We start from the raw sequence: 17,711 nt of genomic DNA, 5'->3' as shown, positions 1-17,711 counted from the left end.
TTTAATTTCTCCATATCTCACTTGCCTCACCTTTAAAAGGGAATAATGGACTACCTATTTCATAGGATCACGGGAAGGATAAAACAAATGATTCTTGTGAAATGGCTTGCAGTAATAAATTCAATGCTTCTTAGCTATTCTTGTTCCACGTACAATCCTTTCTCCTGCCTCTGGGTGAAAGTACATGTCTGTGCTTCCTGCATTTTTCCATGAAGGAGATTCCAAAATTACAACCTGACAATCTGAAGAATATCCAAAACATCCCTCACACGTTCTGGAGGAGTGGGCATAGGCATGGGATCACCCAGTGGCGCCTGGCAGTGAACGTCGCGCGCTGGGCGAGCCCAGCGGCTGAACCTCGTGCGCGCGTGCAGGACCACACATAGGAGGATCTACGTGCGTGTGCGCGACCGCCCGCCGGGAGGCCCAGCGAGTTCAGCGGGCTCAGGTTAGCGCCGCGCAGCTGTGGGCGAGGCAGAGCCATTGTTCCTTAGGGGACCAAGCCCCCAGCGCTCGCCGGGGACGGAGGCGGGGCTTCATCAGGCCCCTTTGTTCCCGACCCCGGGTTTGAAGGCACGTCTCCCCTCCCACGCGTCTCTGGGAACGGGGAGGCAGGACCGAGTTGTGCTTAGTGATCGCCCCCGTGGCTTCCCCACGGTTTCCTGCGAAACTTCCCCAGTGCCCATCCATTCGCAAAGCGCCGAGACCAGTCCTGGGCTGGGACCCAGCCTCCATTCCCGGCCCGAGTCCTCTCCCTCTTCCGGAGAGACAGATCCCGAGCACCTCCGAGGCCGTAGAGTGCCGGGCACAGGCCCAGCGTCCGGTGGAAGAGAAGCCGAGCGGGAGAGAGGGAGGGGAGGGGGAGCGAGGAGCTCGCGGCAGAGGGAACAGCAGATTGCGCCGAGCCAATGGTAACGGCAGGACGAGGTGGCACCAAATTCCCTTTGGCCAATGACGCGCCAGAGTCTACAGAAGCCCATTAGCATTTCCCCAGAGGCAGGGGCAGGGGCAGGGGAGCCGCTGTGTGTCTGCAGCATCCAGTTTTTGCGTCTCCGGCTCCAGCACGCCTCGCCTCTCTGTCCCCTCCCCTCTCCCTCCCTTGCGGGGCCACCACGGCGAGCCAACTCCGTGCACTTTGCCCCTTGTTGGCAGCGGATAAAAGGGGTCTGAGGAAATACGTGACACAGTCACCCACTCCAGCTCTAGTATTTAAATTCCCAGCCTGCGAAGATCCCGCACAGCGGGTCGGGTCTGGACACAGATCCAGCGCACACCGCGAGGGAAGCTTCCGACCGCAGCGCCGCGGATCCCCGCGCAAAAGCGGGCTTGGGGACCGAAGTCTTCCCTGTGTCCGGGCTGTCCCGAACTCTGCTCCGCAGCCTCAGCCCTGGGAAAGTGATCCCAGCTTCAGAGAGCCCAGATGCCGGCCCATTTGCTGCAAGAGGAGGTGAGCGTCCCAGCAATGGCCCCCAGACCGCGGTCTCGCCGGCTCTGGCTGGGCTTCGCGATGACTCGGTGCGGGAGAGAGTTGAGAGCACCGCGGAGGACATAGCCGTGTTTTGCGAGTTGTACTGCCTTCCGTTTGTTGGGAATGTGGATTTTAATTTGGGGACTGGGTTCCCCAACTTTTGTTTCTTAAGCTTTAAGGAAAAATCTGGTCGTGCCAAGACCTTGATGTGTGCATGTGGGTTTTGCTTTGTGTGGTGGTAAGGGTGCCAGTGTTTTACTCCTTCTTCCCGTTGTTCCGTCACCTTGAGGTTTCCCCCGCCTCCCCAGTCTATCTGCACAGTTCCTGGGAACTTCTCTCTCTGCCGTCTGGGGTAGACAGCCCCCAGGTAGCCTGGGTATTCGGGCAGGGTCTTTGCCCATACTCCACCCTTCCCCCAGCTTCAGTGGGGAGTGAAGTGGCCCCTGCTATCTCCACGTGTCCTCTCCAGCCTCCTCTCTCCTCACTCCCGCTTCCTCTCCCCCCCAGATCTCTAGCTCCTACACTACCACCACCACCATCACAGCGCCTCCCTCCAGGGTCCTGCAGAATGGAGGAGGCAAGTTGGAGAAGACTTCCCCATACTTGGAAGAAGACATCCGCCCTGAAATGAAAGAAGACCTCTATGACCCGAGCTACCGGGATAAGGAGGGCCCAAAGCCCAAGTTTCAGTATGTTTGGAGAAACATCATCCTTATGTCTCTGCTACACGTGGGAGCCCTGTATGGGATCCTACTGTTCCCCAGCTGCAAGATCTACACCTACCTCTGGGGTAAGAGGTCCCCTTGTCCTCCTCACCCAGTAGCCCAGGTCTTCCGCTCTTTTAATAAGGTAGCATCTTACATAGAGCAGAGGCACCCACGAGCCCCTCCGGGCCCAAGTTTTCCTAGCCATTCCTCTGCCATGGCCTGAGAGGCTGAGTGGGCTGGGAACACAGCCTGCGGGGATTGGGATGCAGGACTGTCAATTCTGAGGGTCCTTTAATCTGGGTGTTGAGGAAGGAGCCCTGAAACCATGTGCTCTGGGCTTTGAAGTGAGTAGACCTGTGTCAGAGAGTCAGCGTTGCCTGAAGGAGATTTTCTGTTTCAAGTCATTTGCTTGTCAGCTTGTCCCAGCCCTGCTAGCCCCCAGGGAATCAAGACTCTTACCTGGGAGTCATGGGATCATGGGACTAGACCAGTGGCTTAGGGGGGACATGCTGAGCACAGTCGTGGGTTCGCTGGAGAAACTGCTCCGGAAGAGAGTTGGTGGAAGAGGGAGGAATGGAGAGATGCTTATCCACAAAATTATTCTGCCCTGACCCTTGGCTCCCTTATTGTACAGAATGATGAAGGCTCCTGGACAACCAAAGTTACACAGATGTACTACCCTATGACCCCACGTAGGTCTCCAGGGAACTGTACATGCCACTCAATGAAATGTCCTTAGAATGAAATATGGTTGAAGAAATGTTTCATGTCTCACTCCACATCTAGCCTGCTCCAGCTCTTCTCTCCTGATGCCAAGAAGTCTCTACTTGCCAGGGACAGCCAGGCCAGGCCAGAAAAGAGAGACCTGAACAGCCGTGGGCTTGAAGCTGCTGCAGTGAAGGAGAGAGTCCCCAGTTTGTCCCTTGCCTGCCCTTAGCTCAGCTCTTTCAGGGATCCATGGGTATGGGCTGATAGCAGGGCCCTGCCCCCTGGATACACACATGCGCTTTGCAGGCATTTGCACCTCTGCCACCATAATCCTGGCTTGGGAAGGGGGGAACAGGGAGCTCTAAAGCCCCAGGGGCCCCACATTGCCACTCTCTGAGGGTGATGAGCCAGAACTCCCTCTCCAGAAAACAACTTTAGGGTTTTCAGAGCAGTCTCAGGTGTGGGGTGCGTGCTGACAGCTACACTCTTGGAGGGTAGTTATGAAGAAGAGCTGGTAGGCCAAGTTCTAGCTGATTCCCCCTGGACCTCTTTGGTCTAAAGGTGGTGGGATCTGGTGCCTGGAGCTTTGTCTTCGGAAATCCCTTTGGTGCCACAGACGGAGAAACGCAACTGGGTGGACCTCCTCTCTTGTGATCTCAATTTTTTCCTGGTACAAACTGAGGACAACAGGACTTTTTCAGGATTACAACAAAGTTAGTGCTCATTAGGTTACATGTGTGTCGTTGCTGTGGGCAGCCAGGTGCAGGAAGTCAGTTCCTCTGTTCTCTCACCTGTCTGAGAACCCAGCAAAAACTCAGCTGCATCATGCAGAATCCAGAGCGGGGATAAGGATTCCCCAGGGAGGCTGTGGGCTCCTCTCTCCAGCCCTTCTCCCAAATAGACGAGTGTCATGGGTAGTTTTGTCACCTGCGAGTGGCCCCCTCCCCCCCAGCCTCAGTACTCCCTGTAGGCCTCGTGAAGCGTGGAGTTTGGCCAGGCGGCAGCTGCTTGCTCCTCACCCTTGGCTGCTAGTGCAGGGGCAGAATGCTATCCCCAAACCGAGGCTCACCCATACCTTTTTGATGTCCTGCCCATGGGTGTGTGCTGTGCCTTTGGACAGAGAAACAAGGCACCCAGAGACTGGATGGTGACTTGTTTTACTCCTGTCCCCAGGCCCTGTGGTGGATGGCTTAGCTGACCGAATGATCAGCTTGATGTGGGGTTATCAGAACTCCTCTGTCTTAAGGAACAAGACAGGTGGGGGGAGGATCAGAGGCTCCACCTTCAGAGTTTAGGAGCTTAGCTTCACCTTTTCCTGTTTTATTCCTAAGGACAGTGTTAAGTTAGCAACTGGTTGTGATTCCAGCATTTCTCATGCCTCTGAGCAATTTTGAGAGCCTCTCAGAAGAGCCCTTAGGGGAAGGTTGAAGAGAGATCTCTGGCACCACTGAGAGCCAGGGGACAAAACTTCTCAAGTCTCTTAGGGCCACAGCGATGAGATTTTCTTACCCATCAATTTGGACATTAATAGAGAATGAATCTCCAACTGACAGAAGGCCTCCCATGTGACAGACTTGGAAGAGCTGATAGAAAAAGGCATCAGAGTGCCTGGGTTCTTTGCGCAATTCCCTGTTAACACTAGAATATTGTGTGCTTTCTGAGTCCCCTTGCCAGAGACATCTGTGGCATGAAACAACCTCAGGAGCTTCCTTGGTTCTGAGCTGAGAACTTCTGCTTTCATGCCCAAAGCCATTTTTCTTCCTTCCTGGTGATTGATGGGCTATGGCTCAACTGTCATGTTTCCAGGTGCAGATATGGACAGATACTGCATCTGGGAAGATGTCACCACATGACTTGAGGCCAGTAAGTCACCTGAGCTGTAATCACAGTGCAGAGGCATTACGGATAGAACTCTCATTGGAACAGACTCTGGCCACATGGCTCTCCTCGGGATCCTTAGAGGAAGAGGATAGGGAAGAGGAAGACAGGGTAGGCAGAGGAGGGGGCTGTTAGGAAACTGGTGTCTATGGCTGGAGAAGAACACAGGACAATTTGTTACAATGTGTAGTGCCTCCAACTGCAACTAAGTTCTGTGGCCACTGAGGATCCTTTGTTTCTAGCTGTTTCCCTAGGATTGAAACATTGTCAACAGTCACCGCTTTACCAAGGCCTCAGCCCGGCCTCCTAGAGCTGCTGAATAGAGGACAAGGAGCCCGCTCCTCAGCCCACTTCCCGGTTAGAGATTAGATCTGGCACCTCCTGAGCCTGCGGGCTTCCAGGAAGGCAAGGCAGGACATGTCAGGGTGTTCCACCGACGGGTCTGAGCACATCCCGCCATTGTCTAGAATTAGCCTTGCCGGAGGGAGTATGGGCTGACAGGGACGTGGAAAGGAGGGACACAGGAACTTGTCAAAGCTGAAGACATTGTATAGTTAGGTCTTAGGTACAGGGCGAATTTTCCCTTGATATGGCCACACTGCCTGTTAAAATATTGAAATGCTTTTGTACCAGTTGGAAAAAAGCCACAGTTCCAAGCCCCACGGAGTATTTCCTAGAGCCTAAGGCTCTTTGAACTGGTCAGTGCCCAATGACAGCCTGGCTGTTAAATATTTGACTACCACCCTTGCTTATGGGTGCTGAGCTCTGCAGGAGTAGTCTGTGGTCCTTAAAACCTTGCGGATGGTTAGCTGACGGTCCAAGAAGGTGGGACCTGGAGTAACGTCCCTCACAATCAGAAACGACAACTGGCTGGGTGGTGAGAGCCCTCTACCGCAGCCTACCTTTCTGAAGCTCCTGGCTCTCCTTAGCTTATTTCAGCTCCTAGGTGGAGAGGATGAGAGGCAATGGTCTTTTTCAAGTGGTAAAATCGAAGAGGCCTAAGAGACCAGGGTATCCCTGGAGTTCAGGGTAAAGCAGATCCTCCCCTGAAGCCTAAAGAACGCAGACTAGAGAACGTCACGTGAACACTTTCCCAGATTAGTGACTCCCCCACCTGTCTTCTCCTGGCAGTGGCTTTCTACTATTTCGCCAGTGCCCTTGGCATAACGGCAGGAGCGCATCGCCTGTGGAGCCACCGGACTTACAAAGCTCGGCTGCCCCTGCGGCTCTTCCTGATCATTGCCAACACGATGGCCTTCCAGGTAAGAAGCCAGCTCTGCTCAGCTCTTTTTTCTCCACTCTATCGATGATCCGGGGGCAGAATGGGGATCAGCGCCTGCAGAGCAGCAATACCTGGACGGCCATTTTACTGTCCCCTCCCACTATGGTCACTTCAAGTGCGGGCTCAGGGCTTAAGTCCACAAAGCATGAGGAGACTTCTGAGTCACTGGAAAAGGGAAATAGGAGATAAATAGGAAATACTTTCCATGTAGAGGATTATTTTGCTCCTAAGGTCCCTCTGTTATCATGCAGTCTGGCTGTTTTGGTCTTTCATCACAAGGGGCCACAGTGCATAAGCCAGGAACTGCCCTTGGTTTCCTAGGCAGACAATGGACAATAAATTCACTATTTTGGGTGAATATCTTAGGACTCGACCACAGTGGGATTGAAGCTGATGTTTCACAGATTCATGAACTCTGCTGCTTTCAGGTAATAAGAGCAAACACTTTTATGGTGCTGACTATGTGCCAGGCACTGTTCTAAGCACTTGACACAGAGTACCTCCCTAATTCCTCAGGAGAGTCTTAGGAGGTAGGTACTATGATTTCCCCCATTTTAAGATGAAGAAATTATGTCACTGAGAGGTTAAGTAGACCAACACTGGGGTCCTATATTGGGCTGCCAGACTGGCTAAGTCAAGTACTGAGGTTTATTGAGGCAGAAAGTTTATAGCAGAGATAGAATGAAGGGAATTGGAGAAAAAGAATTCATAGTTAAGTGGTAGCAATGAGCAAAGGATAGCATTTGGGGTGGGGCTTAGCTTGGAGCAGGAAGCAAAAAGAAGAAAACCAAACTGGTCTCCATTTTCATGGCACGATCCCAGGTACTTCCCACAGTTGCATATCATCTGTGTTATAGTACTTTATACCTTCAAGCCTCCTGATGTCCCTGTGGGGCAAAGGGAAAGAAAAGATATTGGCATGTCCTTTAAGGGATGGAATCGGTCCCAGAGGAACCCAGAGGTCATTTGGAAATGTGGTCAAGATCATGCTTTATATGCCTGGCCTTGAGTTGTGTGTCTTTTACTGAGGCATTGGAATGGAGCTCCCTGCAGCTTCATCCACGACTAGGACCCTAGGACACAAAGCTGCCTGCCTCATGTTCTCCATGCCCAGGGGTTAGGCATCCCATGAGGACCTTTTCCAGCATTTCTTACTTGAAGAATTGAAATGTTCTTTCCTAATAAAACTATCTGAGCTCTGTGTGATCTGCTTCTATTCTGTCCGCCATATAAACTTCAAGAGGCAGCCTTCATGTGGTCCTGGGACTTTAAGTTGCTTTCCCACTTAAGCTTCAGTGGCAAGTTGAGGGGAGAGGAGGCAACTCCCTGACTCCTCCTTTGGAGCCCTGGCTCCTGGGTGTTTTGTGAGGTTGGGCTGAGAGTCCTGGACGCTTGAAGCTACCTATCCATTGGAATTCCCTTAAGAGGGTGTCTCCTCAAGCCTCCATTTCCTTTCTCTCTCCCTCCAGAATGACGTTTTTGAATGGGCCCGAGATCACCGTGTCCACCACAAGTTTTCAGAAACAGATGCTGATCCCCACAATGCCCGACGTGGCTTTTTCTTCTCTCACGTGGGTTGGCTGCTTGTGCGCAAACACCCAGCAGTCAAAGAGAAAGGTGCTTTGCTAGAGTTATCTGACCTAAAAGCCGAGAAGCTGGTGATGTTCCAGAGGAGGTGAGTGAAGTGATGATGGAGCTGGGCACTTGGGGTCTGGGGAGCCCCCTTTATTCTCCTGGGACTTAGAAACATAAGCTGAGAACTTACTGGGTTTGCGTGTTCAAAATCATAATTTAAAACCTTAATTTTTAACAGCCCATAGCCATAGACTATTGCTCTTTCTTTCTCTCTGAGCTATCTTTAATTAAACCAATTAAATTCAACAAATGTTTATTGACCTAAGACAGTCATGGATACAAAGATGAATGTGTCATAGTCCTTACCTTCAATAGTTTGTAGCCTGTTGGGTGGAGGGAAAAGCCAAGTATCTGAATAACTATGATACAAGGCAAAATATTTTCTGTGCCAATGAGAGGCACAATGGGGAGGGAGATTGCATAGTGGGGAACATCAAGGAAGGACTTATGAAGAAAGAAGCTTTGGAATCCACTGTTGGATGGAGATTTTCACAGGTGTGTGTGGGGAGGGACTGTGCAAACAGAAAGAAGAGAATGAGCTAAAGCATGAAGCACGTCCTAGGAGCAGAGTACTTTTGCTCGAAGTATAGGGTGTGGTGGGCAGTAAGACAAGAAACAGAGATTGATGCCATTCTTGTGGAGTCTTAAAAGCAGTCTTAGGATTTAATTCGATAGGCAATAGGAAACATTGAAAGTTTTTTGAGCAGGAATGTGGCATAGTCAGAGGTGTGCTTTAAAAGGTCGTTCTCAGATCAGGTGAAAGAAACCATCATCCAAAGAGATGAGAGGCAGGGCCACAAGTTGGGAAGTAATGAGACTCCATGCTAGGAAAGCAGTGGCGAGAAGGGAAAGGAGTTGGATGCAGGGAAAACCAATGAGATAAGAGTATAAGACTTGACCGCTGAAGGGATGTAGGAAATCAGTTTCCTTAGAAAGACATTGGCCTGGTCTACATTTGGGAGAATGAAGGACGGGATAGGGCCTCCAGAGAGACGGAGACCTGCAGGCTTCAAGGCCCCGTACCTCTGAGGAAGAAGAGGAAGGATTAGACGGTGGCTGGCAGGACATGGAGGCAAGACCCTAAACATCAATTCTGCAAAGAGCACTGGCGGGAAAGAGAACGGAGCCCGGAGGCAGAATGGAATAACAGCCTGGGAAGGACAACTCAGTTATTATTTTGTAATTTGGACCTCGTCTGTCTTACCAAGAGGGTATGATGCTATAGTAAAAAAGAGCGATGGGTTTAGAGTCAGGAGACAAGCAGTCCAATCCTTGCTCCACCCGTTCCTCGTGGTATGATCCTAGAAAAGTCATTTCACCCCTCATGATCTCAACTAAAAAGTGAGATAATAATACTACATTCTCAAAAGATTTCCCATCCCAATCCCTCTTGCTCTGTTGTCTACCACACTGTACTCATTGTAGAAGGAAAAAGACAGCCCAACCCTGTGATGGCGGAAAATCAGGTAGTTCTGAAAGCTCTCTCCGTTGACTTCAGCCTGTCGTCTCTCCGTGCAGGTACTACAAACCCGGTGTCGTGTTGCTGTGCTTCATCCTGCCCACACTTGTGCCCTGGTATTTCTGGGGTGAAACTTTTCCACACAGCTTATTTGTCGCCACTTTGTTGCGTTACGCTCTTGTGCTCAATGTCACTTGGCTGGTGAACAGTGCTGCCCACCTCTACGGATATCGTCCTTACGACAAGACCATTAACCCCCGAGAGAATATCCTGGTTTCACTGGGAGCTGTGGGTAAGTCAGCAGTCCACAGCAAGACCACATCTAGTGGTCTGCTGGTTAGCGTATTAAGCTAGCAGCCAGAAAAACCAGATTAACCTGTTTTTATGACCTCTATCTGTTCCCACTCTAAAACTAAGGGGCAATATAAGAAAGTCTTTGAGAGTCAGGCAACAAGTATTACGTAAAAACGGAAGGGTGAAAACTAGCAATGCCTTTATCTCCTCACTATATTCAGATGGGCCATACTTGAGTTGTACGCCAAGCCTTATTGCTTGGTGATGCCAATAGGAAGGACATCAAAGCAACTGTTGGTGGCCCTTTACTACCACCTACCACTCTTGTTTTTTGTCCCCTGTTTTTCTCTCTTCCACCTCTATTCTGTGTGAGGAACACCCGCACTCCTAATGTGGCTCAGGGAACCCCCAATAAAACACTTTCGTTCCAAGTACCTGCTCACTGATCTAACACTGATTATTTCCAAATTTATTTCTCTCTCTCTTTCTGGTCCCAACAGGCAGAGTCTAAGACAACAGGGTTCTACCATCTGTCTCTTTTTTTTTTGTCACTCTTCAACTAACTGTAGACTTTGATGAAGATCTGGAATTAGTTTTCCTTAAGCAGACGCAGTGGCATCTTCTTCCTCACCAGCGAGCAGTGCTATCGCTCATGCAGTACATGCAGGCAGCCTCACCGCTCCACATATTTCTGCGCACCATGACCTAACACTCACTTTATTCTCGTTAAAATCTTCCTTTATATTCTCAACCCTGACCATCTTTGCTATCTGTACTAAAGGCAATTTTCCCATCTCTTAACTTTCACGCGTCTCCCCCTCCTTTCAGGCACCTTCTACCACTGTGCACATTCTTACTCTGAACCATGTTTGAAACAAATCACCTAGGCTGTAGAAGTCTGAGATTTTCATAGAAATGGAAATTTCTGGAATGAGATTTGTCTTGTTCCTGCCAATGGATCTATAGTGGGCTTCCCAGCTCCAGCCTGTTTGTGACCATCAGTTCAGAGTGGCTGCCAATGTTTGACTGTGTTTCAGTCATTTCTCCTTCCTGGCTGCTCCGCTCCCTTCTCACCTCACCCTTTGTTCTCCTGCAGCTCTCTCCCCGGCCATTCTAATCTTTTTCTTCTTGAATTACCTCCCCCACAGTCACATGCTCATCTTCTGTCTGCCGGAGCTGATCTCCTCCCTTGAGCCTTTCCAGAGCTGTTATCTCGCCCTGGTTGCAACGTCTTGTCCTTCAACCCATTCACCTTCCTCCTGTTCTTTTCTCTCTTGGCTATGTGTGTATCTGATTCAGTTTTAAATCTGATAAGCGTAGTACTTGTACAGAGAAAAGCCACTTATGGAAATTAGCAATCCTCTGTCAGTACCTTTCGCCTTGGGGATATGCCATCCTCCTACTCAATTCACATTGGATAATCAGGTGTTGGCAGAGAGAGGACATACTTTGCCGTGCTCTGGATGGTGTCATTTAGTTTGCAGGACTCCCTTCACTTGCTTGTTATTAATATCATTACTACTCTACTAGGGTTCTTTTATCTTCAAAGGGCTCAACGCACTCTTCTGACCCATAGTCAGATGCATGATCCATTGCACCACTGGCCCTGTATTTCAACGCACTCTTTTATTAGCTGTTCTTTACCCAACTTTCCCCAGCCTCATAAGGGTCAGGATGGTTGTTGTTGAATGCAGTTCAGAAAGATGAGTTCTGCCAAGGGTTGGAGAACTCTGTCTGTGGAGCTGACAGAGCTTTACCCATTATAGAAATTATCCTGAATCCAGAGTTTCTTGGTCTTTCCTCTATCCAGCAAAGTGAACTGCTCATCTCAGAGGTTAGAGGGAATATCTAAGCATTTTGATTCCTTTTCCCTCAGAGAGCTTCTGTTTTATCAGCATCACCCCCCACACCAGGGTCCAAGCTCGAGGAATTTGAAGCCAGAGCAGTCCACACTGAACCAGCAGTGGCTGAGGAACTCAGGCCCTGGGCTGGGCCTCCATTCTTCTGACTGCTGGCTGTTGCTGCCCAGTTCTCTTGGTACCTTCCACCCTCAGAAGACAGTACCAGTGCAGTGGGGAAAAGTGTACTCCTTCGCTCACCTTCATAAGAAACACAGCAAAAGTTCTTCATTCTGGACTCTCCTCTCCCCACCCTAACTGATGCAAGCACACATACACACAGAGCCTTTAGGGTCTCAGATCAATATTTATTAAAGTTCCAGAGTTTTCCAACCTGAAATCCATTCCCAGACATGGCTCTTTCTCTCTAGTCATCCTCTGAGAGAAACTGCAGTCCTCCCACAAAGGCCCCCAGAGAGCCATGGGTGACCAGGGTCTTTCAGATTGTTTCTTAAGATGCCTCTTGGGAAATCTATTTGGTTCAGAGTAGAAGAGACTGGATTCATTCAACAACAGCAAGTTTTTACTAAGTTTAAAGTACTTTGCTAAGGTAACTGACGTGCCAAGATCAGGAAGACAGCAATCCACAGTGTAGCGCCGTAACTTTTCTTCTTGCTTTTATTCTAGGTGAGGGCTTCCACAACTACCACCACTCCTTTCCCTATGACTACTCTGCCAGTGAGTACCGCTGGCACATCAACTTTACCACATTCTTCATCGATTGCATGGCTGTCCTCGGTTTGGCTTATGACCGGAAGAAAGTATCCAAGGCTGCCATCTTGGCCAAGATTAAAAGAACTGGAGATGAAACCTACAAGAGTGGCTGAGTTTTGGGTCCGTTAGATTCCTTTTCCAAGAGCCAGCTGGGCAGAGGTTTAATGTTCTGTTTATTAACTACTGAATAATGCTACCAGGATGCTAAAGGTGATGACGTTAACCCATTCCAGTACAGTATTCTTTTAAAATGCAAAAGTATTGAAAGCCAACAACCCTGCCTTTGTGATGCTAAGCTGATATTCTTATTTCCTCTTGTATCTTCTCTTTCTTCCAGCCCCATCGTTCTTCTCTTTGCTTTGTTCCTATCATCTTCCTTTCTCTTCCCCGCTCGGTGCCTCCCAAGCAAGCAGCTGGCCAGTCGTTGGTGGGTATCCAGCTTCCAAAGCTTAGATTACCTTTTTATAGTCCAAAACTAGTGGTCTTTGCCCCAGATAACTCTTTCCTTGAGCTGTCCTGAGCATCAAGGTAGGTGGCTCAAGCTAGAGATACGACAAAATCTTCTGGGAAGGCCCCTATTAATTATCTTCAGCCCAGGCTTTTGCTAGATGGAATGGAGAAATAACTTTATTTGGCACGAAGCTTCTAAGGCAGGTAAATTGTCAGGGGAGAGAGTTAGCATGCATGGTATTATTAAGTAAGGATGGGGTGAGGTGGGAAACAAGGCAAGAAGCTCCTGCTGTGATCAGACACACAGCTGCCTGCCTATTGAGGACTTCAGGCCCCACCGCACAGCATGCTTCCTTTCTCTCCTGACTCTGCGTAGGGAATGGCCGTGGAGCTTGGCAAGGGTAGAACACAAAAGCAAATCTCAATGTCCCAATATAGCTTAGGCTGGGGATAAAGAGGAAGCATTTAGTTTGTAGGAAAAGTGGTCTCTGGTGGGGAAGGATTTTTTTTTTTTTCCTTTAATAACAGGAAGATTTCTTATTTGCTATAACAAGAAGTCTTGAGGTTGGTGTTTCCAGAATTGGTGAATCTAGCAGCTCGCAGAATCATCAAAATTCTTTCATCTTTCTGCTCTGCCATCTTCAGGATATTGGTCAGCTGCTGTCATAGCAATAAGATGGCTGCAGCATTTCCAGACATCCAAAAAAGGAATGCCTTGGTGGGAAGAGTGGTGAGCATAGCTGCCTTCCAAAAAAGGAAGGATTTTAGGAGGTGGAGTTGTGTCAAATTTAAAAATATATATACATATATACTTTGCTTGGAATATTAAAATATTTCACTTAGAGTATTTCCCTCTGAAAAGGAGGTGCTTGAGGAAGAGGAGGAATTAGATGGATTGTTTACTTTCCCCTCACTGCTGGTCAGGAGATGGAGAGGTTGAGGGACAGGGTCTGTAGGCAGTTCCTAAGAGATAACTTTACAAAAGAAGGGCTCTGAGAACACATTGCCAGGGGATTCAGAGGTTACTGAGTAAGTTATTGGGTGTCCTAATATGGAAGCTGGTTACACAAACAAGTTAGATGTTAAGTTCATTCATTCCAATTTCTGCTGGGAATGAGTAAAAACCAGAAGGCTCCTTCTCCGTGTCAAACCCCTTCACTCATTCCTTCTCTGTTAGCATCTAGTCTAAAGTATAGGACTGCCTGCGGGGGTGAGGTAGGAATCTCTTCACTACCCTGATTATTGATTCCTGGCTCTACCCTTTTTCTCCTACTGGTTCTATCTCCTCCCTGGTGTTTTCTTCTTTCTCTGGACAGGCAGCCTCCTTTGTGTGTATTCAGAGGCAGTGATGGCTACTGCCATCGTCCAGGCAACTCCCTCTCCTGCAGACAGAATGCTCAGGGTCATTGAACCACTGTTTCTCTTTATAAAGTTGAGCTAGCTGCCACTTTCACTTGGCCTCCAGAGTCTCTCCACCTACACCCCTGTGCTCCCCAGGCACACTGATGACTCAAGACAAGGCTGGCAAAGCCTACTGGAAACATCCCTGGCACAGGTGCTCTCACTTGTGAGGCACAGCCAAGCCAAATGCTTGCGTTGTGCTGGTGAGCCGGCCACAGAGCAAAAGATTTGTTTTTGATCTCCTTTGCCTGAGTCAGAACTAGAGAGCATGCTGGATGCCCTCTGCTTACTCACTCAGCCTGCCCAGCCTGAGTCAGTGCTCCCAACTGACAGTGCAATGCTTGTAGAAGTAGGAGGGAGCCAAGTCTTTACTGGGAAGCACAAGAAGCAAAGGCAGGTCCCAAAGTGCCTCATGCGGAAGGAGGCCCCGTTCCCTGGAGCCAGGGTACACTGCAGAGCTTTGGCTGTGACTTAGGATCTGAGATGCCATGAACTTTGCTGAACAGCGTCTCTGTTTAGTAAACTAACCAGCATTCCCTACCACACAGCCTGGGGCAGACAATAGTGTAGAAGAGGTATGAAAAAAGACAACATCAGTGTTTTGAGAACCTTGGACCATTCCTGTCCCTGTACCTCAGTCATCAGGGTGGAAGCCTGGCTTTACTCTATTCAGACTGGAAATGCACAATACCAAATGCTCTGTCCACTGTTGAGCCCCAGTGGTGGAAGGGGGGGTGGCCTTTCTTCCTGTATTAATTGAATAGAGGCTACAGGGGTTAGGTTGCACTAAAGGCATGCTTGTCTTCTGAGCTGTTGCTCTCAGTAGAAAAGAATCCAGTGGAAGAGCTCTGTAGTTTAGATCTGTTGACCTGTGTACCTACCCCTTGGACATGCCTGTCAGGTAGTTTTAATTCCACAGGTCATCAGATACCTGCTTTATAAATTATGAGCAAAAACGACTTTATCTTTCTATTCTAATAGTGTTCCATGGATCTGATCCATACCATGACCCTACACTGGATGGGGTCGGCAGGCTGAGGGCCCCAGGGTTTGTGTGGATGTGTAGGTAGGGGCATGTCTGCTGAGTAGGGAACACTCTTCAAGATTCCAAAGCCAAATTCAATTGATACACTAATGATCCAGAAACTCAGATCTGATAAGTCAGAATTTCTAACAGTCCTTGCTTTGTGGATATGCTGACAACTTATGTGGGTGCCTTTCATCTTTCCGAATTGGTGTTGCCTATGAGCCTGCTCTTGCTCCCTCTGTGGAGCTCCTTTGCACCTGAGAGCCTACAGAAGTGGGTGGTAGAAAGGGGGCCCTGGCTGGAGAATTATCAGTATAGCTATTTGCTGGAGTCTCTTCTGGGCTTCATTTTGGAAACTTCAGGCTGTTTTTATTAAGTGCCCACATTTGATTGAGGGTGGAAATAATTTGAATGTATTTGATTTATAATTTTTTAGATTAAAAACTGGTTGTAGCATTTTAAGTGGAATCTTTTTCTCCTTGGTTTGCTAGTATCCTGAGTGTATTCTCTGTAAGTGTAGCTCAAATGGGTCAGCGTGAAAGGTTAAAGAAAGCAAGATGTCAATGTTACGTGGGTGGTTAAGGCCAGGGCCTCTCCTACCACTGTGCCACTGACTTGCTATGTGACCCTGGGCAAGTCACTTAACTATCATGTGCCTCGGTTTTCCTTCTGTTAAAATGGGAATAATAATACTGACCTACCTCAAAGGGCAGTTTTGAGGCATGACTAATGCTTTTTATAAAGCATTTTGGGATTCTTCAGCAGAGGAATTCTCTTAAGTCCTGAGTATTTTTATAGAAGCAGTATCCACCACGAGCTTGTGTCCACCATGAACCATGTGTCTTGGATGCTATCATTAATCTATATGGTTCTCTCTGAGAGATTGAGTAAATCCATTGGATAAGTGGTGGATAACCAGCCAGACAAAATTCAAGAATGCATAAACTCTTTGTCACGGAAGCTTACACAGGATACTTTTTCCTTGATTGGGTGGGATTTTTCCCTTTTTATGTGGGATAGTAGTTATTTGTGACCTAAGAATAATTTTGGAATAATTTCTATTAATATCAACTCTGAAGCTAGTTATACTGATCTGAGATTGTGTTTGTTCATAATAAAAGTGAAGTGAATCTGATTGCACTCTGTCTGGGAGTTTTTTGGCTGTGATTCAGTCTCCTGGGACTTATCTCTCTGGTCCACCACCCTATCTATGACCTGTTCCTCTACCTTTAAGAGTGAAAAAGAAGTCAAAGCTCCCATGCCTGACTCATACCCCAGTGACCCGCCCTGCCCTTCCTAAGGGTAACTTTAGGTTAAACTCAGCCTTGGCAGCAGGAAACCAGGAGTCTGCTGCCATTAAATCAAACATTTACACCAGCTGGCACCCTGGCCCTGGGGAGATGCCAGGTCTCTTGTATGTCACATGGTCACATGGACCCACAAGAGAGATCCTGAGAGGAAGAGAGCAGCAGGAGAAACACTCTGAGAAAGCAGTTCTTTACCTTGCCCCCAAGGCTGTTCAGTCCAGGTCATTCCTCCAAAATGTAGTCCCTCCTGGCAATAAAAGAGCTTTCTGAAGATGCTGATTAACAACAGTGGAAAGATAGGAAAAACAATCCCAGGGAACATTTGTAAATTCCTGGACTAGAGAGGGTCTCATGATCAGAAGGCAGGAAAGGCTTTACTGAGAATCCTCATGTGGAAAAGAGAAGGTGGACTTTTTACAGTTGGAAGAAACTCCATCTTCCACAGGGGCCACCTTGACAATGTGAGGTTTCTAAGAGTTCCCTGGAACCAGCTCACTTCACTTTCTAGTGTAAAGTTGCCCTCACCTTGGACAAAAAGCAAGATTCTCTTGGAAGATATCTGAGCATCCAAAGTCAGGTCTATATTTACTGAGGTCTTGCCAGACAGTAATGTAAGTTGATGGCAGCCTTTTCTTCATCGATTAATATCTGGCTTTTCACCCTGTTCCCACTGTTTTATTTAAAATGTTCAAGCTGGACTATTTTTTCAGTTCTATAACTGCACTCTCTTTGCAGGTTTCTGCTTTGTTTCCCATTAACTGGCATCCACTTTAAACAATTGTTCCTCACTCAGCTCTGCTCCTTTTCATTTCCTCCTGTCTTATGCCTGGCTGCCCTCCCTCGGATTAAATATACTTCTATGCTTCCACCAGACAATTTGTATTTTGTATATTATTTTCTCCTGGGGCTGTTTTCTTATTCTTATCTGCAAAAGTTTCAAGAAGGAAGAGGAAAGGGGAGAGCTCTCAGAGCTTGACCAATAGGTTCAGTTGAATTTAAGATTGAAAGAGAACGGGAATAAGTAGTGAGCATACCTGCAAGGGGGAGCTGTAAAACAAGAGCTGGGGGGCAAAATAAATGAACCCTTGTTTTTGCCATGCTTTGTATAGGGAGGTATAAAGAGGTTAAGGCTCTATTTAATAATCAAGATTTAACCATGGGACAAAAAGATAAAAAGTAACAAGATAATAATGGAGAAGAGCATAGAAATAAAATTCCTGATGTCCAGTGGCCATCAGTTTGCTCCCTCTTCCCTAAAGGAAGAAACAGCCTAGTTCCTAAAACTGTCCGTCAGGGTAGAAAATGAAATAAAAGGCATCCAGACAGGAAAGGAAGACGTAAAACTCTCTCTGTATGCAGGTGACATGATTTTGTATATAAAAAAATCCTAAAGAATTCACACAGAAAACTTTAGAGCTAATAAATTCAGCAAAGTTGCAGGATGCAAGATCAACATACAAAAATCAATTATATTTCTATAAAC

At 48.0% G+C, this 17,711-nt stretch overlaps 1 protein-coding gene across 1 annotated transcript; it reads left to right on the top strand.

The window, feature by feature from the left end:
* Positions 1-382: 382 nt before the first annotated feature.
* SCD (stearoyl-CoA desaturase) lies at positions 383-16,056 on the top strand. The gene is made up of 6 exons (XM_014865738.3): positions 383-1,447; positions 1,976-2,258; positions 5,893-6,023; positions 7,513-7,718; positions 9,197-9,429; positions 11,957-16,056. Exons 1-6 carry the CDS (start codon positions 1,421-1,423, stop codon positions 12,154-12,156), a joined length of 1,080 nt encoding a protein of 359 aa, XP_014721224.1. The 5' UTR covers positions 383-1,420; the 3' UTR covers positions 12,157-16,056.
* Positions 16,057-17,711: the final 1,655 nt, after the last annotated feature.

The sequence above is a fragment of the Equus asinus genome, chromosome 2, assembly GCF_041296235.1.
Source record: "Equus asinus isolate D_3611 breed Donkey chromosome 2, EquAss-T2T_v2, whole genome shotgun sequence".
Taxonomy (NCBI): Eukaryota; Metazoa; Chordata; class Mammalia; order Perissodactyla; family Equidae; genus Equus; species Equus asinus.
This window is presented reverse-complemented; position numbering and strand designations above follow the sequence as displayed.